The 26,433-nt window shown below is 49.4% G+C and overlaps 1 protein-coding gene across 2 annotated transcripts in view; it reads right to left on the bottom strand.

Annotated features, from left to right (window-relative positions):
* ABCC1 (ATP binding cassette subfamily C member 1) overlaps positions 1-26,433 on the bottom strand; it is a 130,376-nt gene that overhangs the window by 27,357 nt on the left and 76,586 nt on the right. For both annotated transcript variants that reach the window (XM_060125156.1, XM_060125157.1), the window contains exons 13-19: positions 18,691-18,837; positions 17,018-17,105; positions 14,224-14,299; positions 11,861-11,987; positions 8,635-8,811; positions 6,567-6,734; positions 4,661-4,844 (exon numbers count right to left, since the gene is read on the bottom strand). In XM_060125156.1, the coding sequence (XP_059981139.1) occupies positions 4,661-4,844; positions 6,567-6,734; positions 8,635-8,811; positions 11,861-11,987; positions 14,224-14,299; positions 17,018-17,105; positions 18,691-18,837 (967 nt within the window). The remainder of the gene's footprint in view (positions 1-4,660; positions 4,845-6,566; positions 6,735-8,634; positions 8,812-11,860; positions 11,988-14,223; positions 14,300-17,017; positions 17,106-18,690; positions 18,838-26,433) is intronic.

Raw genomic sequence — 26,433 nt, 5'->3', positions numbered from 1 at the left:
GGGCTAGAAAGACAGGTGGGAAAGGGGCCAAATGCCAACGCAGTTCCCCTCTGGGCAGTGCAAGAGCAGAAGGATGTTCTTTTTTGCTGGTTCTTGGAGCTTTTCTACACTTTGCCATTGTCTACACGGAGCACATAGTGATTTTATAATCAGGTAAAAAAAAAATTCCCCAAAAAATCTGAAAAAAGGGAAAAAAATGAGTGACAAGGTTGAGAGATGTCTCGAATAAGGTTCTGAAAAGCAGCCAGGTCGTTGGAATCAAAGTCTTTCTCCCAAGATGACAAGGGAAGAACCTGGGCAGAGAGAAGTCAAAGCAGAGTGGATTTCACACCCTCGGCTCTACTGACATCGTGGGCTGGGTCATTCTCCGTTCCTGGGGGACACAAGGGGTTGCCCCGTGCACTGCAGGTTGTTTAGCAGCATCCCTGCTCTCTCCCGACTAGATGCCAGGAGTGTCCCCCTCCACCCACACTGTGACAACCAAACATGTCTCCAGACATTGCCAAGTGTCCCTGGGAGGCACAAATGTTCTCTACTGAAAACCACCATTCTAGGTTTTAGGTTTCTAATAAAGAAACCAGAGAAAATGAAAATGTTCTATACCTTCCAAGTACAAGGTTAACGAACTACTTTGTAACTCTCTTTGCAACCAAAACCAACAAACAAAAAGTCTCCTAGAAACAGGATCATGCATATCCCTGGGGAGGGGTCAGCCTCCCCCGACCCCAAGCCTAGCTACTATTCCCCATTCCAGGGAGAAAGAATCCCCTCACAGCAGACACTTGTCCTTCAGCCTGCGTGTTCTAAAAAAGACCTGATTAATCCAATGAGGAAACAAAAGTTTCCCTTTAGAAGGAGCCAAAAATGTGGTTCAAACAAATCCAAGGTCACTGGCACTCAGAGTTGACTACAGCTGAGCAAGTCTGGACCCTGACGCCAAGCCTTATCGCTGGGGCCCCTCCACAGAGGTGGAAAGAAAGGGGGGAGGGCGTTTGATTTTTAGACCCATGGGCAGAAGACCTCTGGGGCCTGTCCAGCTTGGGGATGGGTGGCTGAATTGGGGAAATAAACCCACAGTGCAGCTAGGGTGGTGGATGGTATTTTCACCACTAAATTAAGTGCTGACGTGCACACAAAACTATTTTTTTAACTGGCAGCATTCCATGTTCTGCATAACCTGCTTTGGATATGCGGGCTGCTGGGGCGGAAGGGAAGGGAAAAAACTCAACAAGATATAAGGACAGTCCCTGCTCAGCTGGATAGAAAGGGGAGACAGAGACCTCATTCTGGGAAAAAGATTCAGATAAACCCACACACGTCACTTTAGAAAGCATAGAGGGTTATTTTTGCCTACATGCAGCCCACCAAGCAGGCCGGTGAAATACAGTGATCTTGAAGTTGCCACCACCCATCGTGTGACCTTGGCTTGACTTGGGCTGAGAGACAATCTGAGGAAGGAGACTCTGCAGCAAGAGGAAAGCAGCTTAGACTTACAGCAGAACCTTCCAACCACAGGAGCATGAACATGTAGAAACTCATTCCAACCTAGAGTTTAAATGCTGGAGGGAGCGTCAGCTATCTTGCACTGGCAAAAGAAAATACTTTTCTTTTAAAACCCCTAGGGTTTGTAGCAGCACTATTCATAATAGACAAAAAGTGGAAACAGCTCGAATGCTCGTCAGCTGATGAATGAATAAATAAAACGTTGTGTGTCTACAATTCAACAATCAGAAGAAATGAAGTGCTGATGCAAGCTACCACAGACAGACCTTGGAAACATCAGGCTAAGTGAGAGAAGCCAGGCACAAAAGACCACGTTAAAGAATTCTGTTTATATGAAATGTTCAGAGTAAGACAAATCTATACAGAAAGCAGACTTGTGTGGCGGTCGCTTTGTGATGTATAGAAATATCAAATCACTACACTGTGCACCAGGAACTAGCATAGTGTTGCAGGTAAATTACACTTCAAAAAAAACCAAAAGAGAGGGTTTCCCTGGTGGCGCAGTGGTTGAGAGTCCGCCTGCCGATGCAGGGGACACGGGTTCGTGCCCCGGTCTGGGAAGATCCCACATGCCGTGGAGCGGCTGGGCCCGTGAGCCATGGCCGCTGAGCCTGCGCGCCCGGAGCCTGTGCTCCGCAACGGGAGAGGCCACAACAGTGAGAGGCCAGCATACTGCGCAAAAAAAAAAAAAAAAAACCAAAAAACTACGAGGGCTCCAGCAATCTCTAACACAGAGGAATGAAGGTGTGCACTCTTGCTGTGTGCCCTCCCCTTTCTGACATTCAGTGGCTTCCTGCTGCACTGAGAACAAAACCCAAACTCCTCACTCTGAAGGCCCCGAAGGGTAACCACCCACACCCCTGCCAGCCTCGTCTCCCACCCTGTCCCTTGCCCACCACGGTGTGGCCACACTGGCCTCTTCTGTTCTGTTCCTTGAACAGACCAAGCTCACGCTGGGCTGAGGCCTGTGCTGTTCCGTGTCAGAACGCTGTTCCCCACAAAGGGCTTCCCTGACCACCCTGCCTGAGTTGCCCGAACCCCCATCACTCCCCAGCCCATTACCCTACGTGCTTTCCTTCACAGCACTTAATGCTGCATGACACCATCTTCATCTGCTGATTGCTTACTGCCTTTCTCTCTCACTAGATTCTGAGCTCCACGAGGGCAGGATTTGCCTATATTTTGTTCACTTCTGTCTCCTCAAAACCTAGAACGGTACTGTTATGGGCTGAATTATACTCCCCCTGCCCAAATTCATAAATTCATATACTTAAGTCCTAACCTCCAGTATCTTGGAATGTGACTGTACGTGGACATACAGTCTTTGTAGATGTAATAAGTTCAGGTGAGCTCATGAGGATGGACCCTAATCCTATATAACTGGTGTCCTCATAAGAAGGGGAGATTTGGAGATAGACACACCACAAGGAGAAGAACACCATGTGAAGATGAGGGTGGACTGAGGTGATGTTTCTGCAAGGAATGCCAGAGATTGCCAGCAAACCACCAGAAGCTGGGGTACAGGTATGGAACCCTCACAGCCCTCAGAAGGGACCAACCCTGCTGACACCTTGATCTCAGACTTCCACCCTCCAGATCTGTGAGAAAAGGCATTTCTGTTGTTTAAGCTACTCAGCTGATGGTACTGTTACAGTAGCCCTAGGAAAATAATACAAGCACTTAACACATATTAGGTGCTCAGTAAACACCTACTGAATGACTAAATCAATGAATAGTAAATAGCTTTCTTGGTGATCGGCCCCATTCACAGGAACAGGGACCCGCCTGCCCCAGGCATAAAAGGGACAAGCTTCTTTAAGCCTCAGTTTCCTCACCAGTGAACTGGGAACCACATCCTACCTCTTTCCTGAAAAGCTGGTAGGAGGAGTCAACAGGATAACCCCTGTCGAGGACAGAAGCCCCAGTAAGTAGTCAACAACCATTCACTGTTGTGTGTCTTTACATCACAGACACCTCGATGACAACTCTGCCCACAGGAGTTGTGCAACGAGGCAGTCCTGCAGCCCCACCCTGGGGGACAGCCAAGCTGAGACCTGTTTGGGGACTAAGTATGTAACAAACACACCCCAGACACTCAGGGAGTCTGTAATTAGCTCCTCAAAGAGGGAGATCGGAGTAGGACAGGTGACCTCTCTTTAGTTCCACTCTTTTTAGCAACAGCTGAACCCAAAGCAGAAGAGGCATCAGGTGACCTCTTCCCTCTCGGTATTAACTCAGGTCGAGGCTCCGAGGAGGACCGGCAGAGGACCCATTCCAGACGCCAATCTGACATAAACACAGGGGAGCCTGGAAAGGCTGCCGACCAATTCCCTGAATTTTAAACCGATGAATAAGAGAACAGGATTCTCAGAAGCCTCACCCCATTTGCTTCAAATTAAGACAGGATGAGCTCCCAGCCCAGAATTCAAAGCGAGCCTCTGGGACTATCCCTGCTCTCAGAGTCCTGACCTGGGAGGACAGAGCGGGTGTGGTGGCTGGGAAGCGGGCAGGTCTACCTGGACCTGGTAGATGCCAAGTGCATGGGGACATCAGAGGGGCACGCTTCCCAGGGGAGTAATAACAGCAGCTGTCATTGGTACCGTGCCAAAGGCTCCAGTAATCTAGCACATTCATTCCACACCAAGTGCCAGAAGGTTGGTTCTGTTGTTACACTGCTTTATCAGCAACGGCCTGACATCACACAGCTGGAAAGAGCAGCAGCTGGGGTTCGAAGCCAGGTCCTGCCAACTTCCAGCCTGCAGGCTCTGCCACCACGTATGGCCTCATGACCCTCACATCTATCTGTTCTGGATTATGGCACATATGCCATTGGCTTCTCACAGCCTCTTGGGAGCCAGGAGGACTGTAACTATCACTACCTCCATTTTTGCCACCGAGACCCTGACACTCAATAGGCACAGAGCCTCATTGCAGAAAAGTGTGCGGACTTGCGTCCAGCTCTGCTGACCCGGCTATAAAGCACTGGGGCCCCCTCTCAATTCAGCCCAGAAAGTCCTTCCAGATGGTTCCTCAGGGTGCCTGGCCCAACCCCCCATCTGATGCCCTGATGAGCTGCTAGGGTGGCTGGTGGGAACCTCCAGGGGACAACTGGGGCTGGACAAGGCACCACCCGCGCCGGGGCCCCGCGTGGCCCTACCGTCGTCGGGCTCCCCCTGCTCCTGCTCGGCGCTGGCGTATGTGCGCAGGAACTCGGCAAAGGCCCCGTCCCGGGCCAGCAGCTCCTGGTAGGAGCCCATCTCGGAGATCTTGCCACCACTCATGACGATGATGATATCCACCTGGGGCAGGTAGCTGATGCCGTGCGTGACCAGGATCCGCGTCTGCGGGCAGAGCCACGGCCACATCAGCTCATGCACGCGAGAGGGAAATTCCCTGCCCCCCTCCGCCCACCTGGACACAGATCTCAACTCTGAGGTTGGACACGCGCCTGGGATGCAAGCGTGCAGAAGCATTCCAATCCGCACGTGCTTTCATTCAACATGCATTGGCCGGGAGCTGGGGTCGGGGGGGCAGCAGGGAGGGAAACAAAGATTCCTGCCCCAGATTCCAGGGTCGGGGGAGAAATGACCAACGTAAGTAAAACACTGTGCTGGATGGTGAGCACACATTAGCAAAGGGGAAGGGATATCGAGGTAGTTAGGGGCGGTGCAATTTTAACAAGGGTTATGGGGGAGGTTATTTTTAAACAAAGATCTGGAGGAGAGGGAAGGAGGGAACCATGCATGTGTAGATGAATAAAAGAATGACACTGCTGCAAAAAATGTGCAGGCAGTAGCTGAATTTTTTTCAAGTTTCTCCCTCCCCGAAAAGAGTACAGAGTTTTGTACATGTGTATACATTTTATCTAACTATCTCAAAGTTTGGGAGGATGTTCATCAAACTGTTTACACAAGTTGGCAAGCTTTTTCTTAAATGGTCAAATGGTAAATATTTCCAGCTTTATGGGCCCTCTGGTCGCTGCCAGGTCTGAAGGCAGCCATACACAAGACATAAACAGATGGGCTGGCTGTGATCCAATAACGCTTTATTTATGGAAGCTGATATGTAAGTTTAATGCAATTTTCCTGTCACAAAATATTTTTCTTCAGGTTTTCTCCAAGCAGTTAAAAAACGTAAAGACCATTCTTAGCTAGTGGGCTGCCCAAGAAACAGGCAGCAGGCCAGATTTGCTGGCCCCTGCTTTCCACAGAGAAGCTAGGGCTGCAGGATGAGGGAGAATCATTTTTTTAACTTTACATATGCTCTCGTACTCTCTGGTTTTGTTACTATGGACATATGTTACTTTGACAACAGCAAAAAAATTTTTTTTAATATTTAAAAATTATACAGAATTTTTGTGGTGTGCATGGGAATGCTTACAACACGTTAAGTGGCATGAGGTTTACTGTATCTAGGCATGATGTGATAATCCTATTAAAAAGCTTATATACACAGCAAAAAGACTGGAAAGAAATACAAAAATCTCCAAGTGGGGGGATTATGCATAACTGCTTTTGTTTTTCTCCTCCGTGGTTTTCTGAATTTGCTACATTTTTCCCACGGGCATGTCTTACTTTGTTAATGGGGGAGGGGGAAGAAGAGCCAGTTAACCTCCCTCTCCTATAATTCCCCTAAACAAATAAATTAAAAAGTAATAAAAGAGGAAAGGAACCGTTTCCTGTCACGTTAAGGTGTGGTGGCAGTTTTCCTGCTCAAACCTCTGTCCCTCAGCCCATGGCCATCTCAGCAGGGAAGGGAAAGCGGCCTCCCTGCTGACAGGGGATCTTGGGGTGGGATTTCCCTCTGCGAAGCCACCCCCCGTTATTTAATCAGGAAGAGAGGTTTCTTTTGGCCAAGTGGAGGCAATGACTTCCAGTCAGTGCCGAGGACGTCCGCCTATAAAGACAAGAGCAAGAAGGCTGTCCCGGGAAGGCTGCCAAGGGAAGGCTTAGAAACATGTTCTCGAGTCCAGTTAAGTTAAGGTATCCCAAAGGGGACACACTGCGACTTGACCAAAGAGCGACGGCCAGACCCAGACCCCGAGCCACACGTGCAGCAGGTACCTTGTTCTTCAGCATCCCCTTGGGGCCAACCACGTTTTCAAATATGTGCTTCCCCACGTGGGCGTCCACTGCCGAGAGGGGATCGTCAAAGAGGTAGATGTCGGAGTCGCAATACACGGCCCGGGCCAGGCTCACGCGTTGCTTCTGGCCGCCAGACAGGTTCACGCCCTGGGGAGAGACACGTTAGAAGGGTGGGCCTCCTGGGAAGCAGAGACAGACAGAGGGGGCCACCTGCTCGGGATGCAGGAGACGGCGGCCGTAGGCCCTTCAGGGCTGCACCCGCCACCCATGATGGAGCAGGTGGCAACGGCGTGAGATCACACCTGCACCGATGTGGGTTCAAGTGCCGGCAGGGGGTTTGGCCTCAAATGTAAAACAGGCAAAGAGAAAACCTGAGCCTCCGGGCACTGCTGAGCAGGGTACTCGGCACAGTTGGGAAAGGGAGGCCGGTGGCACCAGACAGTGCTGGCTACAGGGAGGGCTCCTGATCTTGGAGTCTGGTTCTCACTCTGGATCACTCACTGGTGAAGCCACACAGTCAAGGCAGGCTGTGCCCTGGGGGTGCTGCAATCCAGCCTGTGTTCCACTCGCCGGCAGGAAGGGCACCATTTTCTAATCTGAACCAGGGGGCATGGCCCATACAGCCCTCCTGCAACAGATAACCCAGCATGACTTCCATATCTGGCTGGAATCAAAGTGGACACGGGCTAACTGCCCAGCCCCTCTCCCAAGAGATGCCCACCCTCTCCATGCTCTGAGGTGGGGTCCTGGTAGCCAGGTTCATTTTGAGGGTCCCTCTGGCCACAGCTTGTTGGCCCAGGGCAGACACCAGACCCAAACTAAGCCAATCACGTCCTCTCCCTCCAGAATTTGGTACCGGGACCTAAACAGCGAAAGTGAGGAGTCTCCAAGTGGCAGAAACAGACACTTGTGAAAAAAAGGGACAAAGCTGTGCAGAAAAGCAGAGACAAAAGACAGAGGAGAAACCAGGTTGCCTGTCCCAGGTTGCCTGTGAGCCCCACCACATTCCAGCCCTTGGATTCCAGGAAATGCATTTGTATCCTTAAACTCAGTTCTCACTGAGTTATTTTCTGCTTATACTAGCAATAACTCAGGCTCCTTTTCTACTTAAAAACCCAGAAAACCCTAGTAATTTGTTTTTTCTTTCCAAGGAGCTGCAGATTTCCCTCAAATAAAAGAAATCATTCACCAACTAGGAAAGCTGGTGGAGCCACTGGCTTGTAACTAAAAGCAAAGATGGGAAAGCTCTTTGGTGCAGCTGTAGAACATTCACACTCCCCGAGCACACACCACGTAACCACTAGGGGGCACTCGAGCAAGCCAGCCAGGCAGAGGGGAAAGCACATGCAAAGGCCCTGAGGTAGGAAGGGGCTCAGGTAAGTCTTTTGGCCTCCTTTTCCTCAACCATTACATAGGGTTAACAGTAAATCCCATCTCGTGGCTTGCTGTAAGGACAAAATACGTATAAAATGTTTAGCACAGTGCCTGGCTCATAGTAATTACTCAGTAAGTGTTAGCTATTGTATTATTTTTACCGTTATCACAGTTTTGAAAGGAACTGTGGACATTTGAATCATTGACACCCCTCTTCTCTGTATAGTGCCCTTGGTCATGTGACAAAGTCACATGACTGCAAAGGTAGAGTGCACTTCCTAGTCCCTTGTCTTTGGGCTCAACCAAGTGATTTGCTTTGTGGGTAGAAAGGACAGTGTGCTTTAAGGGACATCACATTTTTTTTGTTGTTCTCTTGGGCTTCTGCTGCCGCCATTAGAAGAGCTTCCCCCCAGTGGAGCTTCTGCTCCCTCACCTAGGCCCTAGCAAGAAGCCACGTGGGGCAGACCTGAGCCAACCCACAGCCTGGAGCCAGGATCAGCTGGCCGGCAACATGGAGCAGAGCCACCCAGCTGAGCCCAGCCTGGGTCACCAGTCACAGTCAACTCACCCATAAATAGGAGAGTAAGTGTTTAACATCATAAGCCATTCAGATTTTGTAGTTGTTACACAGCAATAGCTGACTGATACAGGGGCCAGGCTGAAGCCTACTGACCTTCTCACCAATCTCTGTCCGGTCCCCACTGGGCAGGATTTCCAGGTCTGGGAGGAGGGCACAGGCTTCTATCACAGCCTTATAATACCGTTCCTGTAGCTGGCGTCCAAAAAGGATGTTTTCTCGGAGAGAAACATTCTGAATCCAGGCCTGCTGGGGGACGTAGGCCACTGAACCCTAGGAGGAAAGCGGAGAAGGCAGCAAGACCGACAGACTTGGTGAACAAGACAGCAGCCGGCCTACCCACCCACCAGGAGGGCCCTGCTTCACAAGACATTTTCATCATATCTATGGTTTTAACAAGAGGGAAGCCGAGTCCCAAAGGACTACAGTCACCAGGGCTGGGACCAGAGCCCATACTAGGTCAATCACTAGCCCCAACATTAGGAGTTTGAGAGCTGAAATCCTCGTTGATGAGATTACACTTACATGTTTAGTAACTATTCACTGAGTGCCTACAGCAGCGAACAAAACACTTAGCTCCACTATACTGTACACCTGTAACTTATAAAATATTGTACATCAACTATACTTCAATTTAAAAAATTGAAAAAGAAATTAAAAATAAATTTTAAAATAAACAAAAACCTCCTAACTCCAAAGAATGGGAAGTACCTGAATGATAAAAGAAAATGGTTTGATTATTGTTGTGGTAAATGCTAAGAGAGAAAAATATGAGACTTTTAAAAAGTCCTTTAAAAAGGGAGACTTAACCTATAATGGAAAAGAATCTGAAAAAGAGTGTATATATACACATACAGCTGAGTCACTTTGCTGTACACCAGAAACTAACACAACATTGTAAATCAACTGTACATCAATTAAAAAATAATACACTTTTTTTTTTTTTTTTTTTTTTGGTACGCGGGCCTCTCACTGCTGCGGCCTCTCTCGTTGCAGAGCACAGGCTCCGGACGCGCAGGCCCAGCAGCCATGGCCCACGGGCCCAGCCGCTGCGCGGCACGTGGGATCCTCCCGGACCGGGGCACGAACCCATGTCTCCTGCATCGGCAGGCAGACCCCCAACCACTGCACCACCAGGGAAGCCCAATACACTTTTTTTTAAAAAGGGAGACTTAGGGACTTCCCTGGTGGCACAGTGGTTAAGAATCCACCTGCCAATGCAGGGGACACGGGTTCGAGCAGTAGTCTGGGAAGATCCCACATGCCGCAGAGCAACTAAGCCCGTGCGCCATAACTACTGAGCCCACGCGCTGCAACTACTGAAGCCCATGAACTCTAGGGCCTGTGCTCCGCAACAAGAGAAGCCACCACAATGAGAAGCCCGTGCACCGCAATGAAGAGTAGCCCCCGCTCGCTGCAACTAGAGAAAGCCCGCACGAAGCAAAGAAGACCCAGCGCAGCCAAAAATAAATTTTAAAAATTTTAAATAAAATAAAAAGGGAGACTTAGTCTGAGACATCAGGGAAGGAGTCCTTGAGGAAATTTCCTTGATGAAATTTAACGAAGGATGTCTGTATAAAAATTGTCCATTTCTAAAGTCTTTGTTTCCACATAATATCAAGTGTCAAAAGTGGCACAAGAATAAAGGCTAGGGGGAGGGCACTTGTTTTACATACTTTAGTAATTGAAAAAAAATTTTAAACAAGCACCGACAGGTGAAAATAATTTGGTCTGATCAAGAGAAGAGGGAAGAGCATTTCAGTCGGAGGAACAGCACATGCAAAGGCGTGGAGATGAGTGGAACTCGGCAAGTTCAAGGAACAAGAAGCCTGGTTGTGACAGGAACATGCTGTGAGGGGAAGACAGGCAGGAATGAGCTGGGAGGCAGGGGAAGGCAGGGGGGCTGGTGGTCCTAGTGAGGGGTATGGGCTTCACTGGAAAGGCAAAGGGGAGCCATCAAAGTTTCTTCAAAAAGGGATTCTAGGAGGACAAGGCTGGGAATGGAACCCAGGTCACCCAACTCTTCTCCTTCATTCTGAGATAAATAACCAAATTGCTGACTCCAATCTCCTAACTTAAAGGGGCCAAACTATCACAAAACCTCACTGTACAACCCACAGATAATTCAGACACAGTATGCACAAGCCCTACCAACTAAAATATTTAGAAAAAAATAAACGTTTTAGACACATTTCTAACACTCCCCTTACCAAGGCAAAATAACCAGTCACAAATAAATCTATAACCTTATCAAACCAAATACTCAAGCACCCTCACTTTTTAGAGCCATCATATCTTTGTATTTAAAGCGTTTTTACTTGAAAACAGTGGTTCTCTCCTGGGGGCAATTTTGTCCCCCAGGGGACATCTGACAATGTCTAGAGACACTTTTGGCTGTCACAACTTGGGGCTGCCACTGGCATCTAGTGGGTAGCGGTCAGGGATACTGCTAAACATCCTACAATGCACATGACAGCCTCCACAGCAGAGATTACCTGGCCTGACATATCAATAGGGCTGCAGTTGTGGAAACCCGGGGTTAGTGAAACAGAACGCAATGTGGATCCCACCGTGATTTGGAATTTTCTTCCATTAACCTAGCTCACATTGCCCATTAATCTTACTTTATAATGTATATTTGAAAGTAATGACAGATCATTTCTTAAAACAAGGGCTAAATGTCATTAGTCTGGACCCAACTATTGTAATATACGCTTTCTCTAAGGCACACTAGGCTCAAGGGCATCATATAATCAGCAAAGGATTTTGCTCTGAAATGAAAACAATGGCACAAACCAGCATCCCCAAAAGCAGATTCCAGGAGACAGTAATTTTAGGGATTTAAGGAGTTGCTACACCAAACAACCAAAAGATGCAGACAAATGTGTCTGGGACACGCTGGATTAACCAAAGTTAAATAGGTTTTTTCTCCTTGCAGGACTTCTCAGAGCCTTTACTTTATTAATGTTTCTTATAAGTCTCCAGGAGGGAGGGAATCAGAATACGCGGTATTTCCCAAGCTTGTTTGAGCCCAGGACTCTTTATTCCCCAAATGTCCTGCAAGATGAGTTTGAGTTTGCTGCAGACCACGCTGCAAGAAATGCTTATCGAGTGCCCACGACATGCCGGGCACTATTCTGGGTGCTGAGACACAGCAGGAAATAAATGACACCACAATCTTGCCTCCTAGGATGGCACAGAGAAGAGGAGAAAGGATGAAGCTGTTCCCACTTAACAAGGTCGTCATAAAAGAGAACACAATGTTGTTCTCTTGGCCTCCCCCTTGGCCATTAGTTACCCCACCCCCACCCAGGCCTCCTACCTTGATAGCCACGTGTCCCTCCACCTTGTCCATCTCAGCCAAGAGCGCTGAGAGCAGAGACGACTTCCCACAGCCCACCTGGCCCACCACGGCCACCAGGGAACCTTCCGGAATGGAGAAAGTGATGCTGAAACGACACGACACACCCTGGGGCTCAGCTGGGGGTGCTCGGCCCGCCCAAGCTGGATGGACCCCTGAGTGGAGAGAGAGACAGAAGGCAGGGCTGTCACGAGCCTTTGAGGTCTGGAAACTCCTCCCGCCGCATCTACGATGAGCTTAGCTCAGGGAACTGTCTCAGAGGCCTCTGGGCCTGAGGCCCATGACAGGTGCCGGGATGCACCTGCATCTTAGAAAAGATCCCGCGGGACAGACCTGAGGGGCTGAGCCACTATAAGGGGGCCGAGCAGAGGGGATCAGCTTTGCCTGGGGGCGTGATACAGGTGCCCAAGGGAGAGGACACCCCAAAACCAACACTGGAGGAAGAGTGAGCGTGCCCCAGACCCAGGGGACAGCCTGAGGAAAGGCCCATGGGTGTGAAATCACAGGCGTGATCAGGGGTGGACACGTCAATGACACAAGATGAGGCAGGGAAAGTAAGGCCAATCCTGAAGAGGTGGGTGGGTGGCAGCCAGACCGAAGAGGGCCTCAGAGGACACGTTTCCCAGCTGGGAGCCATGCAGGGGGTGAATCTGAGTTTCAGAAACACGTCTCTACAGAAATTGCCCTATGGCAGATAACAGTAATCGAAGTACAATAAAACAGGCTCAACACTGCCAGAAAGACTGGCCTCTCCAACGTGGACAGCAAAGTCGGAGCTGGGATTCCACCCACCCGGGGAAGAGCGGGTACGTCCAGGGCCTCCTTGGGTTCACCTACATCGGCTATTGGCTGCCTTCCAGCCGCTGCTATTATGATTTCAACATATTGGTGGAAAGGCTGATGGATTTTGCTGCCATTGTCTAATTCTTGTGTACCTGTTGCATGGTCACACTGATTGTTTTGTTCTGTGCCGGGAGGGGAATGGATTAAGGGGGCAGAACAGAACAGGAAGCCCGGTGAGGCAGCTCTTGTGATCGTCCAGGCGAGACAGGAATATTTTATAGGCTGAGGAGAAAAAAGGTTTGGATGGAGAAATTTGCAGGGGATTCAAGGGGTGAGGAAAGGTGACTGGAACAAGAAGGTAAGGTCTTTGAGACTGGAAGTATGGAGGCAGGGATGGGGGCACAGGTACAGACTATTTAGTTGTGAAGCAGGACTAGAGACAAAAGCTAAAATTGAAGCAGGCAGAAGTTAAGTTAGACACAAGAAAGAACTTCCTAAACAAGCAGTCCCATCAAGGGAGGTGTTAACACAGATTCTTTTCTCTGGAGAGTTTGACCCTTGCCCCTCCCCATGTCCCCAGATAAAATACAGCAGTAATTTGGCTACCCAGTTAAGGGAGCAATTATTTAGGGGCATGGAGGATAAACCTGGCCCCTAAAAATGTCCCATGTGGCCCTGTGTTTGGGGGACTCCTTAAGGAGGCTTAAAAGAGCCCCTGGGCAAGGCCTCCGGTCAGAAAGAAATCAGAGGCAATTGACAAGTTACCCAGGGAATCAGGTCAATTCCCTGGATCCTGTGATTTGGAAAAATAAGGACCAGGGTGGGCAGGGTCCCAGATGTGGAAATGGTGTGAGAAAGGGTAAGCCAGGCAGCTGGGGGACCTTGGAGAGGATGGAGAACAACCCATCCTGATAGCAAACGTGAGTGGACAAGAATTCTTTTCAGCTGACCCAAGCCTTCCTGCCACCAGTGGTGGCATCACAACCTCAGACCCAGCCTGGCCAATCAGTGCTCTCAGTCTCTTCTGGCACAGTGACTGGCTCAGGGAGGGGCACATAACCCAACCTGGGCCAATAAGAGGCAAGTGGGTCTCCTGATGAGGTAGGAGGGACACTTAGAGTCAATGGGGGCCATCTGGATCACGAGGGGAGAGGACGTCTGAAAAGGAAGCAGCACAGATGGAAGGGGAACAAAGACAAGATGGAGAGAGTCATGATGGCATTGTCTGAGCCCCTGGGTCCATGTCCCTGAAAGGGAACCTTCTCAGTTACGTGAACCAGAAATTTCCCTTTGTTGCCTAAACCTATCCGCTATCTGTACAAGGTTTGTCACATGCAGTCTGAGGGAACTCTCTGAGCCAGGCACACTCTCAGCTGCTTCTCCCTGAAGGCCAAGCAGGTGTGACTGGATCTATCTGACAGACGAGCCAAACTAAGGCTCAGAAGGGCAGTGACCTATTCACGGTAACAGAGCTGGAGCGCAGCTGGAATTCAAACTTCTGCTTGCCCAGAGCCCCATGGCTTTCTCCACGTCCCACTTACCCATGCAGCGTGGGAGGGTCGCTCCTGGCCCAAGTGAACGTGGCATTCTTCACAGTGATGCTGTTTGTGGCCCCAGCTGGAAAGCACCAGAGACAATATGTCAGGCGTAGATGAAGCCACGGCCTGAGCGTGAACAGTAGGCTCTTACTGTTTGCTTTTCCTCATCAAGGGGTTCAACTCCAGCTGCTAGCCACTCACGCTAGGCATTATCTGGTTACATCAGTCACCGTTTCTAAAGAACTTCAACCAGCAGCTCTGGAGGCGGCCTCAGACCCAGAGAGCAGCAGAAAACCGCGCGAGGGCTCTGCCTTTGAAAGATAGGACGCTGCACCATCTGGAAAGGTCGGGGGACCCCTGGGGGCCTCCCTCACTCAGTCTTGGGAGGTTCTGGCAGCTCTGGCTGGGTGAGTCGAAAAGCAGTCAAGGTCACGGGGCACAAGCAGTGCCCTCATGCAGATGCCTGTCCATCAGCTCGGGCTGGCCCAGGGCCCTCACTACACCTCTGGGGCCCCTCCTTTATGTTCAAAGCGGGGTCCTTTGCCCTGAAACTCCTGGATTTCAGGGCAGCCTCCTAACTCACCTCCCTGCATCCCCCCCCCTCCCCCGCTCCCTCCAGCCACTCTGCTCACATCACAGCAAGCCAGTCGTCCTAAAACACAGGCCACTGTAAACTGTGCAAACTCAGGGATGGAACAGGAAGTCGGGAATCGTGGCAGAGGAGGGGAGGGAGGGTGCTTGAGACGAAGCCTGCGTTATATGGACCCTCTGTGATTCTCGCACCTCTGCCTTCATCTACTTTCGCTCCCCTTATTTTCTTTTTACTCCACGCCCCTCACTTACAAAAACAACTTTTGACTCAATTATGAGCCAACTTAAAACCATCTAGAGAGAAGATGGGGGTGTTTTCAAGTTGTCCAATGAAGAAATAAATTCCCCCACCCATCAGAGAAACAAAAACTGTGGAGAGAGGAAGTTACTGGTTAACCTAACTTAACCTCCCCCTCCCCCATCACCCCCCTGAAACAGAGAACAAGGAGGAAGCTGGAAGGTGCTATTAAAGGAATTTAAGAAAAGCCACTTGAGTCGGTCAAGCTAGAGGCTGCAAGACGTGGCCCGGAGCTGCAAAGGGGGCCCCGCCTGGCACCCAGAGAATGTGGGTAAACATAAAGTCAAACCGCCCGGGAGACTGCTGTCAGGGCAGGAAGTGGGGCTGAGGCCCGGGCTGAGGCCCAGGGGTTTTCCAGTGTGACTCCTGTAGTGAGCTGTGAACAACGTCAAGAGCTCGAAACCTCCTCGGCTGCCCCAAATTTCAGCCCTGTGTTATGCAGGGAAATTTGACCCTGGTAGATGGCATCATTCCACATCGTGCGTGCGTGCGTGCGTGTGTGTGTTCACATCTGTGTGTGTGTGTGTGTGTGTGTGTGTGTGTGTGTGTGTGAAGGGGGGAGTGACTCGGTCCTCACACAGCAGAAACTGGACGACCACGGGCCAGGGACATCGGGAGGGAGATTCCAGCGAGCAGTGGTTCTCAACTCAGGGTGACTTTGACCCCCGAGGGACACGATGTCTAGGGACATTTTTAGTTGCCAAAACTGGGGCGGGTGCTACTGGCATCTAGTGGGTAGAGGCCAGGGGTGCTGCTCAACATCCTATAATGCACAGGACGCCCCCGCAGCAAAGTGATCTTGCCCCAAATGTCGGTGGTACTGAGGCTGAGGAACCCTGCCCCCAGGCCGATCGCCTCTCACACATACTGGTGAAGGAACAACCACCGTGATCTTTGTTTGGCGGGCACTGTGCTGGGTGTTTTCACGTCACTGAGGACATCTGAATGCCTGCTAGGTGCCAGGCATCGCTCACACATTATTACCAACATATACACACATTCATTCTCCTGACCATATCTACTGGGCTCGGGAGCCAGACTGTGTGGGTTCAAATCCCCGTGCTGCCACTTCCTAGCTGGAGAACCACAGGCAAGTTACTTAACTTCTCTGTGCCTCACTTTCCTCGTCTGTAAAATGGGACTGATAATGGGATCAACCTCACAGGGCTGTGAGGAGAACATTATGCAAAACAGACAGTCCTTAGAACAATCACTGTCACATAGTAGGTGCTCAATAAATCTCAGTGCAGAGATGTTCTACAGTGGGTGAGAGCACAGATTCTGCTGACGGGCTGCCAGTGTGAATCCTGACTCTACTTCTTATTGGCCGTGCAAGTTACCCAGATGAGTCTTCTCATCTGTAGGTGGGGGCCCCTCTCCTTGAGCTGCAGTGAGCAACGGACGGGGAGTACAGTGATGTCCTCAGGACGGGACGTGCGTGGCGGGACTGTCATTTCAGCAAAAGTGGTCACTACCATTAGTGCTATTAATATTTATTATTAAGTGCCTGGAAATCCCTGCTCGGGGGGTTGACTAGGAAAGGATAAATTAATAAGCTATGAAATAAACAAACCTACCAATAAAAATCCATGTAACACCCAGCCAAAGAAAGGCACCTGCATTTCCATTGCCCAGGTGGGGAAAGTGAGGCTCAGAGCACTGAAGTGACCTTCTCAAGGCTGCACAGCTAGTGGGGGTAGGGGGTTGGTCAATCTCCAACATCCTTGATTTGCCCATCCATCTGCCCAGTATGGAATCAAAGCCCAGGCCCTGGAACCCGGCCCTTAGGGGTGGACCTCTCCCAGGGAGGCTGCCTCTCAGCAAGAAAGCAAGATAACAGAAGTGCAAGTTCACCCTCCTGGGAAGACTAGGTAAGACCCTGCGCCTGCCCACTCTCCTAGGACACACCGTCTTTGATGGGCCATCGCTGGATGCTGTCGGGTTCCAGCTCCTCGTGGGAGAGGAAGATCCTGAGGCGCTTGAGGGAGACACTCGCCTACACAGAAAGCAACGACAAGGTGTAGTTATTTTGAAAAACGTCTCTGCAAAACAGACCGAGGCTAACTTACAGTGGTTTCCTCTGGGTGCAGAGGGGCCCACATCCTCCCTTATTTCTGAAGGTGCTGCAGTGCCACACCTTAGAATAAAAAACAAAAAGGGTTTTGGTTCTTGTTTGCTTTCCTTTAAAAGCCTACAACCGGTATTAAAAAAGACAGCGGGGGACTATCGCAGCTGACAAGGGCCCTAAGAAATAACCGAAGGCAATGCACCCGTTTAAGACAAACTTGCGACTTGGAGATAAACGTGTCCTGGAGATCGAATGCATGGCATGGTGGTTATGGCCAACAACACTGTATAATAAACTTCAAAGTTGCTAAGAGACTAGAACTTAATGGTTCCCCCCCACAAAAAAAGAAATGATAATCGTGGCACGTGACAGGAGTGTAGCTAACGCTATGGCGATAACTGTATAGCAACATATCCACGGATCCAATCACCACATTGCACACGTTGAACACAATGTGAATTATGGTTCTACAAAAATAAATTTTTAAAAAAAGCAAAGGTTCTGATTCAAACAGCCCAATGGTAAGGACATTTCTGAGATAATCCAAAAAATTTTAATATGAACTGGGTATTAAGAGATTACTGTTAATTTTGTTAGGTATGATAATGGTGTTATACTTATGTAAGAAGAAATTTGTGCTGAAGTATTTATGGGTGAAATGCCAAGAGGTCTGTGATTTGCTTTAAAATTCTTCGGCAAAGAGAGAAAGTAATGAAGGGAAGAAGGAAGACAGAAAAACGATTAGACAAAGTAACTGTGGCAAAATGTTGACTCTGGGTGACAGGCACACAGCATTCTCATGCTATTCGCTCCACTTCTGTGTATATTTGAAATTGTTCGTAATAAGAAGGGGTTTTACTGGCTTATTTTTTTAAAAAAAACCTTGACCAGGGCTTGTACAACCAAATCTTAATCTTAATTTGTCTATGTGGCTAAGAAAAGGGTTTTCACAGGAAAACGTGCAAGGCTAGGGAGAAGAGTGTGACAAATGCTGTCGGCAGCAAAGTGCAGGAGCTTCAGATGGTGCAAGTGCGACTGAGCGGTTCCCTCTCGTTACAGAACCACTGCAGGGACTGGGGGGATTCTAGGGGGGCCAGCTGGGGTTTTTCAAATGGTGAGCCAAGGCCTGTGAATGGGTTGCAAAACCAATTTAGTGGGTCAAAAGCTGCATTTTTTGAAGAAACAGAACAGGATAAGGTAGGGCACGGTGGAACAGACTCGATCAGAATAGAAGAGGATCAAATGTTTCAGAAAGAATCTTGCAGAGCTTAGGACAGCCTAGCTGCAATAACTTGTTTCATACACTCGAGTGTGCGCCGAGAAGTAAAACGTATGTCTCTCTTTGGGGCAGGATCAAAAAAGCACGAAGGCCACTAGTCTGGGCCTTGATAAGCCCCCCGGCCACAGTGGGATGGGTTGCACAGAGGGAGCTGCATCCAGGGGGATTTTCATGCCCTTTTGCTTTGTTTCCCCCAGAGACCCCCTCTCTGAAGTTCCCCAGCCTCGCCTGTACCTGCACGATGCTGCTGATGACCATGGGGAGAATATTCAGGGGGAAGCGAAGGATGTTGAACAAGGCCAAGGACACGAAGGCCTTCTGGGCATCCAGGATGTTGTTCTTGTCGATGGTCACGTAGACGGCAAACGTGCACAAGGCCACCTGCAAGCAGAGGCCAAGTCAGAGTCCCAGTCACAGAAGCAGTGACACGCGCCCGGGGAAGTTGCTCCAGCCTCCTGGTGTGAGCTGCAGGGGCTGACGACTGGCCTCTGGAGGCAGCAGAAATGCCAGAACAGTGTCTGGCACAGAGCAGGCACTCACTAAACACCCAGAGAACGAACTGGATAAACCAATGACCAGAAGCCAGAAGTCCGGGCCATTCCCACCAACATTCTCCATGGGACACCGGATGGCATTCTCAGGGTCCCTCAACATCACCAAGCATGATCCCACCTCCGGATCTTTGTTCTTGCAGTTCCCTCTGCCCGAAATGACCTTCCTATCCAGACAGTGGCCTGGTTACTCCCTCTTCCCGTTCCAAAAGGCTGCCCTACCCAAAACAGCCCTGCTACTTCCCTCCATCCTTTTATCCTGGTTTATTTTTCTTCATAACACCTATCACTACCTTACATTGTAAGATTATAGGTGTTTATTGTCTGTCTCCTGCAGTGTGAAATGCAAACTCCACAAAGGCAAGGACTTTTGTACACGGCTGTATCCTCAGGGCCTAGAATGACCGCGGGCACATAGGAGCACCAAGACCTCACGTAAGTCACCTCCTCTCCCCATGCCTCCGACATCTCATCAGTGAAATGGATGTGGAGGATTCGTGCTACTGCTGAAAGCTCCTTCCAGCTTAGAGTATAGGGTCTTATATCCCCAGGAAAGGAACATAGGTTTTCAAAAAAAAAAAAAGAAAGAAAAAGAAAAACAAACAGCCAAGGGTCCCCCAAAGGCTACTCCCTTCCCCACAAAGTCAGACCTGCCTTAAGCCTTGCAGTGGGGCCTGGGATTTCAATTCCCAGGCAATCGGAATTTGGGTTCGGTTGTTTGAGACAGCAGCACTTCACTTCCCTCGCCAGGAAAAAAGAAGGACCCCTGAATAATCCAAGGCTGGGCTGCGTGGCTTAGGAGGGAAAAGATCAACAGGTGGACCTCCATGCCCCGCCCACCTGTTGGCCCCCGAGCAGTGCCAGGTGTTGCCGGAGGAGGCTAATAACATCCCCCCTGAGATCACCTGGTATACACCACCAAAGCAATCTGGAAAACCGTGCACCCTAGCAGATGGGCAAAAGTCTCTACCCCATGCTAGTCCCAGGCGCCAAGAGCCACTAAAGGCTTTCCCTAGGGGAAACAAATTGCCTGGGACCTCATTCTTGAGCTCAGGGCAGATGTCCGGCAATCAGGAGATGGCGGAGTGGCCAAGATTCTGGTGTGGATGCGGTCCAGGGTATTTTCAGGGTCTCAGCTGCCTCATTCCTTTGTTACCTATTAAAAGGTCCTACATCTTAAAAATTAAATCCATAAGCTCTGCCTGTTTATCAGCTGGTGACCCTGAGCTGTGATGTCACCTCAGCTCTCCAATGGAGCCTCTGTTTTTCCGTCTATAAAATGGGGGTCATGATACGTATTCGCAGGGCTTCTGGCAGCAAGGAATCAGGCACTTGTGCAGAGTGCTTAGCCCTGTGCCTGGGGCACAGTAAAATGCAGTAGATGGTGGCTGTTTTATTTCTTGTTTCAGGACTTGGTCCAAACTCCTTGGACTATTTTTCCAAAGAGTCTATTAACTGGTTCCCAAGAACAAGGTACTGGAAAGCAGAGCTGGTTCCTGTTCTGGTTCTGACATTAACGAGGGAGGTGACCCTGAGGGGAGACACAGAAATTTTCCAGGATCCTTGGCCAGGAGGGAAGTTAGATGCTCAAAAAGCCACTGACACCTGATCCCTGGGATGGCTGCACACACAGGTCCCCTCCTCCAGGTAGTGATGACGTACTTGCCTCTTAGCCAGAGATTCTCCTCACTCAAAACTCTCTAAACACATCCACGTAGAGGAACAGTATTCAGCCATAAAAAGGAATGAAGTGCTGACGCCCACTACGACATGGACGAACCCAGAAAACATGATGCTAAGTAAAAGGAGTCAGACACAGAGGCCACACGTGTTATATGATTCCATTTAAATGAAATACCCAGAAAAGGCAAATCTACAGAGACAGAAGGTAGATTAGTGGGTGCCCGGGGATGGGGGGGGAACGGGGGGATGGGAGTGACTGCCAGTAAGTACAGGGCTTCCTTCTGGGGTGATGAAAGTGCTCGGGAATTAGACAGTGGAGATGGTTGTCCAACCTTGTGAATATACTAAACACCACTGAACTGTACACATAAAAGTGGTGAATTATATGTCAATAAAAATAATAAATTTTTTGGGCTTCCCTGGTGGCGCAGTGGTTGAGAGTCCGCCTGCCAATGCAGGGAACACGGGTTCGTGCCCTGGTCTGGGAAGATCCCACATGCCGCGGAGCGGCTGGGCCCGTGAGCCATGGCCGCTGAGCCTGCGTGTCCGGAGCCTGTGCTCCACAACGGGAGAGGCCACAACAGTGAGAGGCCCGCGTACTGCAAAAAATAATAATAATAATAAAAATAATAATAATAAATTAAAAAAAATAATCTCTCCAATATCAGTCTATTTTACTCAGTATAGAAGCCAAAGTCTTGACTCAGGCTCAGGGGCCACCTGATTCCTAAACGTCCCTTTTCTGAACTCTTGTGCCCTCCTCTCCTACCACTCTCCCACCTCCTTCCCTCTGTTCCAGCCCCACTTGCCTCCACGATTATTCCTTTTTGGGGCAGCACAGTCCTGCCTCAGGGCCTCTCACTCTTCCCTCTCCCTGGTCAGGCCCCTGACCACCATTAGGTTAAGACTCAAGCATCACCTTCTCAGTGAAGGCTCTGATTACCCCTTTTTTTGTTGTTGTTTGTTCTTTTGGGTTTTTTTGGCTGCGCTGTGCAGCATGGGGGATCCTAGTTGCCTGACCAGGGATCGAACCCATGCCCCCTGCAGTGGAAGCACAGAGTCTTAACCACTGGACCACCAGGGAAGTCCCATGATCACCCTATTTAAAAACTGCAAGCCCTCCCTATCACTCTAACCAGAACCTTTTTTTCCCATAGCACTTATGACGGTTTAGCATACTATATATTTATCATACTGGTGTGCATTATCTGTCTCTCCCAGTTAGAACGAATGAACACCCCATGAGCGTGCGGATTATTGTCTTTAGTATTCACTGCTCTATCATCAGTGCCTAGGACAGCACCTGGATCATGGCAGACACCCAGGAAATGTTTGTGGGTGGGTGGATGGATGGGTGGGTAGACAGGTGGATGGAGAGGTAGGCAGATGGATGGGTAGGCAGGTGGATGGATTTGCCCAAGGGCGAGAAAGCACACACTCAAGGGTGTCTCTTCAGCAACAGAGAAAAGCAGGCCTCAGGCATCTCACCACCAGAATATCCCAGCTCCACTGGCCCAACTAATAGGGTGGCTGCTGGCAGCGCAGGAAGCGCATTAAGAGGGAGAAACATCGCGTGGTCCCCGTCAGATCCACATCATCCACTTCTCCAGGAAGCAGAGGTCACTCATTCATCCATCAGTTGTTAATTGGGCACCTACTGTGTGCCAGGCACTGTGTGAGGCAGCCTTGGAGATCCTGAGACGCACAGTCTAGTGGGGAACAGATATGCACCAGGGTCTCTCTAGCACAAGTGTCTGCGTGTGGAGGTGGACGGGGAGCTGGGGTTTGCTACAGCCTTATAAAGGGTGAGGGTCCAGGATGCGAAAAATCCTTCGCAAACAAGGAAGACTACCGCCCCCCTCTAAGTGCTAAAAGAGCCTCCCCCCATGCTGAGAAATGGGGCAAATGACGGAACCAACTTCCCCAGCCCAACCCCTAAAAATCTGCCATCTCTCCATGAGGACATCTGTTCCTTCTGCCTGGTCGGCATCCACTCTTGTTGCTGGTAACAACACGTCAGTTTTCCTTTGGGGAGCTGAACCTCCCCCAACCTCAGTCCATGAGCTTCAGCCACAGATGAACTGCCCATACCGGACCCGACCCCAATCTCCAAAGAAGCCACATGACCCAGGCCTGGCCAATCCAAGCATCCCTGCTCCCTGGCCCCAGTGATTCAGGGACAAGCATGCAGCCAACCGCAACCAATGAGACTCAACCCCACAGCTTTGCAGGAACTAATGGGAAAAGGGGAGCTCTCTCCTTGGTTACTGTGGTTACTGAGATGACAGAATCAACTGTAATCACATGGCGACTTTCCATCTGACAAAGAAACCACCATGGAGAAAGCAGAGCTGGGAGACAGAGGAGGAATTATACCCAACATTATCTCTGGAGCACCTAGGTCCAGCCACACCCAAAACCCCAGTTGTGCTTAAAACCAGCACCTTCCTAGACTTTTCAGTATTGTGACTCAAAAATCTCCCTTTCGTGTTTTTACTCTAGTGGACCTATTTTAGGTTTCTGCCACTTGCAAGATAGTTCCTGACTAATACAGTTTATTCAAATCTTCTGTCCATTCATTTAGTCAGTCATTCCTCTACATACACCTAGTGAGTGGGTACCACTTGTTCTAGGGATATGTTCTAGGGATACAAGCAAAAAAAGACAAGGTCCATGTATGTTCTGGTCAGCAGAGAACTGCACAACAGGTAATTAGCATATGGAATGATAATTATTCTAAAGAAGGGACGGACATACAAGGCACAGAGAAGGCAAGAAGCTCACAAATCTTCCAAGAGAGCAAATGTTAAATACTGACAGGGATGCTATTTTAGGAAAGTGCACTAGGTGGACATGAGGACATGATAAATGCCAGGCTCTATATTCCAGAAAAACAGTCCCATCAATCCTGCCACATGGCATCCCTATTCCTGCCTGACCTCCCCAGGCCTCTGTCTTCCATCACACCTACCAGTGGGTAAACACCACATCATCCTTGAAGTGCAGGAATTCACCAGTGGAAAGCACATGCAAACACCTTCCAAGGGAACAGAAGGCCACATATTTTATCCTAATGTAGTCAGAGGCTTCAGTGTCTCGGTCTGGGCCAAGGTCCCCGACTGACCCCTGGGCTCATCTGTTTCATGCCAAACAGCTGAACCAACACCGTCTCTGGAAGCCCATCATCACCCAAAAACTTTATGGCAAATTCAAGGTCAAGAAAAGCCAGTCCCACTCTTAAGCATCTCTTGCTGTGGCCTCCTAACGGAAGCCAGGGCAGGAGATGATATTTGAAGGGTTAGCAGTGAGGGTGACAAGCTGGAAACTGCAGGTTTTGTCAGAGGATCTGATGTACAGAGCAAAGGGTTACGGGGAAAGGGGGAAAGGTCCCCTTCGTCCTAAGTGTAACACAACCCACCGACTAAACCTTATTGCCTGACCCTTCTGACTGCAGATCTTTTCCTATTTAAAAAAAATGCAATCCAAATGCCTTGAATTTCTGTGTGATTTGCTATCACTTGCATAAAATTAAAGTAAATAAAAGAGATGGTTAAGTTTGATTACATTTATTGCATATAGTCAATGTTACGCTGGTATACGTGCAGGCTCTCTCTGGAAATACACAAAAGAAACCGGTATGGAGAGGGAAGCTAGGTGATGGGGGTCTGCGGAGAGAAAGAGCAGTGCCTTTCACTGCAGACTGGTGGTTCTCAACTGGGGGACATTTGGCAATGTTTGGAGACAATCAAAAATGGACTGTCATAACTGGGGAGGTGGGGGGCAGAGGTACCACCTGGCGTCTAGTGGGTAGAGGCCAGGGATGCTGCTAAGCATCCCACAATGCACAGGACAGCACCACCACCACAGACACAACGAATTACTGGGTCCCAAACGTCAGCAGCGCTGGGGCTGAGAAACGCAGCTGCAGGCCCTCTGTGGAACAGCTTTAACTGTTTTTACCATGCGAATGCATTACTTTCTGTTTTTAAATTAAAATGTATCATATATACAATAAGAACTATTTAGCAGTCGTATTTAATACATAGAGACTATTTAACAGTTTAAAAAAAAAGAACGAACATCCTCTATACCATCCAGTCTTATATTTTTACTTTTGAAAAAAACCAAGAGAGTCGCTAAGGACCTGGGGGAAAGCTGGAGAGACTGGAATACAAAAAGAATCAGACAGCAGACCCTTCCAGCCTGGAATGCTGGAGGGGAGCTGGAGGGGATCTTAGGGAACACTGAATCTCAGAACAGCTAAGAGACGTCTCTGCTTGGGCCAACTCCAGTCAATTGGCAGCGGTCACCTGGAGGGTTGCTTGAACGTAACTCAGTGGGAGAGAGCACCACGACAGACCGGGGGTGTCTGCTGTGGTATGGGGGCAGGGGAGGGCAGGGCCCGAATGTCACATCCCTGGGGCCTAACCCCTTCATCTTTCACGCTCAAAAACCCAGAGGCAGGGAGGTGAAATGACCGCTGCAGGTCACACCACGAGCTGGCAGGAGAATTCAGCAGGGGTCCTGACTCTCAGCAAAACATTCCATTCCTCTAAGCCAGGGCCCAGCCAACTATGGCCTGTGGTCTACCCATCTGCGTCTGGGCCCGTGAGCTTAGGATGGATTTTATATTTTTAAAGGATCAAAAAAAATCAAAATGAAGAGTGTATAAAATTCAGATTTCAGTGTCTATAAAGTAATGTTTACAGGAACACGGCCACACCCATTCATTCCGTGTTATCCACAGCCGCTGCTGCACTACACCGGCAGAGATGAGCAGCTGCAACAGAGGTCACACGGCTCAACACCCAAAATATTTGCTAGCTGGTCCTATACAGGAAATGTTTGCTTACTCCTTTTTCCCAGCGTTTCTCAAACTTTAATGTGCATACAAATCACCCAGGGGGAGATTGCTAATACTCAGGTCTGTCTTAGCCTGGTCTGGGGTGAGGCCCGAGAATCTGCATTTCTAATAAGCAACCCCGTGATGCCGGTGCTGCTGGTCCATGGGCCCCACTGTTGAGGACAAAGCGTGGATCCCAAACCAAGAGCATCAGCAGCACCTGGGAACATGTCAGAAATGCAAATACTCCGGGCCCACCTAGACCGACTGGATCTGAAACTCTGAGTGGGGCCCAGTGAGCTGCATTTTAACAAGCCCTCCGGGTGACTGGGAGGCCCACACAAGTTTCAGCATCACTGATTTCCACCACACTGCCTTGTGTTCGGGTTAAGACTCTGGGAGACATTAAGCTGAGCCTAAAAAAATCCAGTGTCAGAATGGATACACTTTGACAAACACTGAAAAGGCAGGAGTTTCCTTCAACATTCCACCTGCAACTCCGCTGTGATGAAGCGGATGGTAGCCTAACAGAAAACTCTGTTTCTAATTTATGAAAATGTGTGGTTTTAGTCATAGGAACTTCCCATAAGAATATATATTTGCCAACATAGCTAAGTAATACTTATTAGCACAATATCTTTTAAAAAGGATGACATAGTTAATAATATAAAGACAGAGAGAAAAAATAAACATGGGTGGGGGCATGATCTGAAGTCCTCCATAACCATGCTCAACTGTCAACTGAGCTTAAAGGGTTTCCACAGTCCATACTGTCTCCTGGTTTGGGGCCAGCTTTGGAAAATAGTTAACTCACACTATTGTCTTTAAACTTTTCAAAGTTGGCCAGCTAGGGGTAGACCCATTACAGTACCCCAAGACATGCATATGGGAACATTCAGG

Source organism: Lagenorhynchus albirostris, chromosome 15, assembly GCF_949774975.1.
Source record: "Lagenorhynchus albirostris chromosome 15, mLagAlb1.1, whole genome shotgun sequence".
NCBI lineage: Eukaryota > Metazoa > Chordata > Mammalia > Artiodactyla > Delphinidae > Lagenorhynchus > Lagenorhynchus albirostris.
Note: the sequence above shows the minus strand (reverse complement) of the source record. Positions and strands in the feature narration are given on the sequence as shown.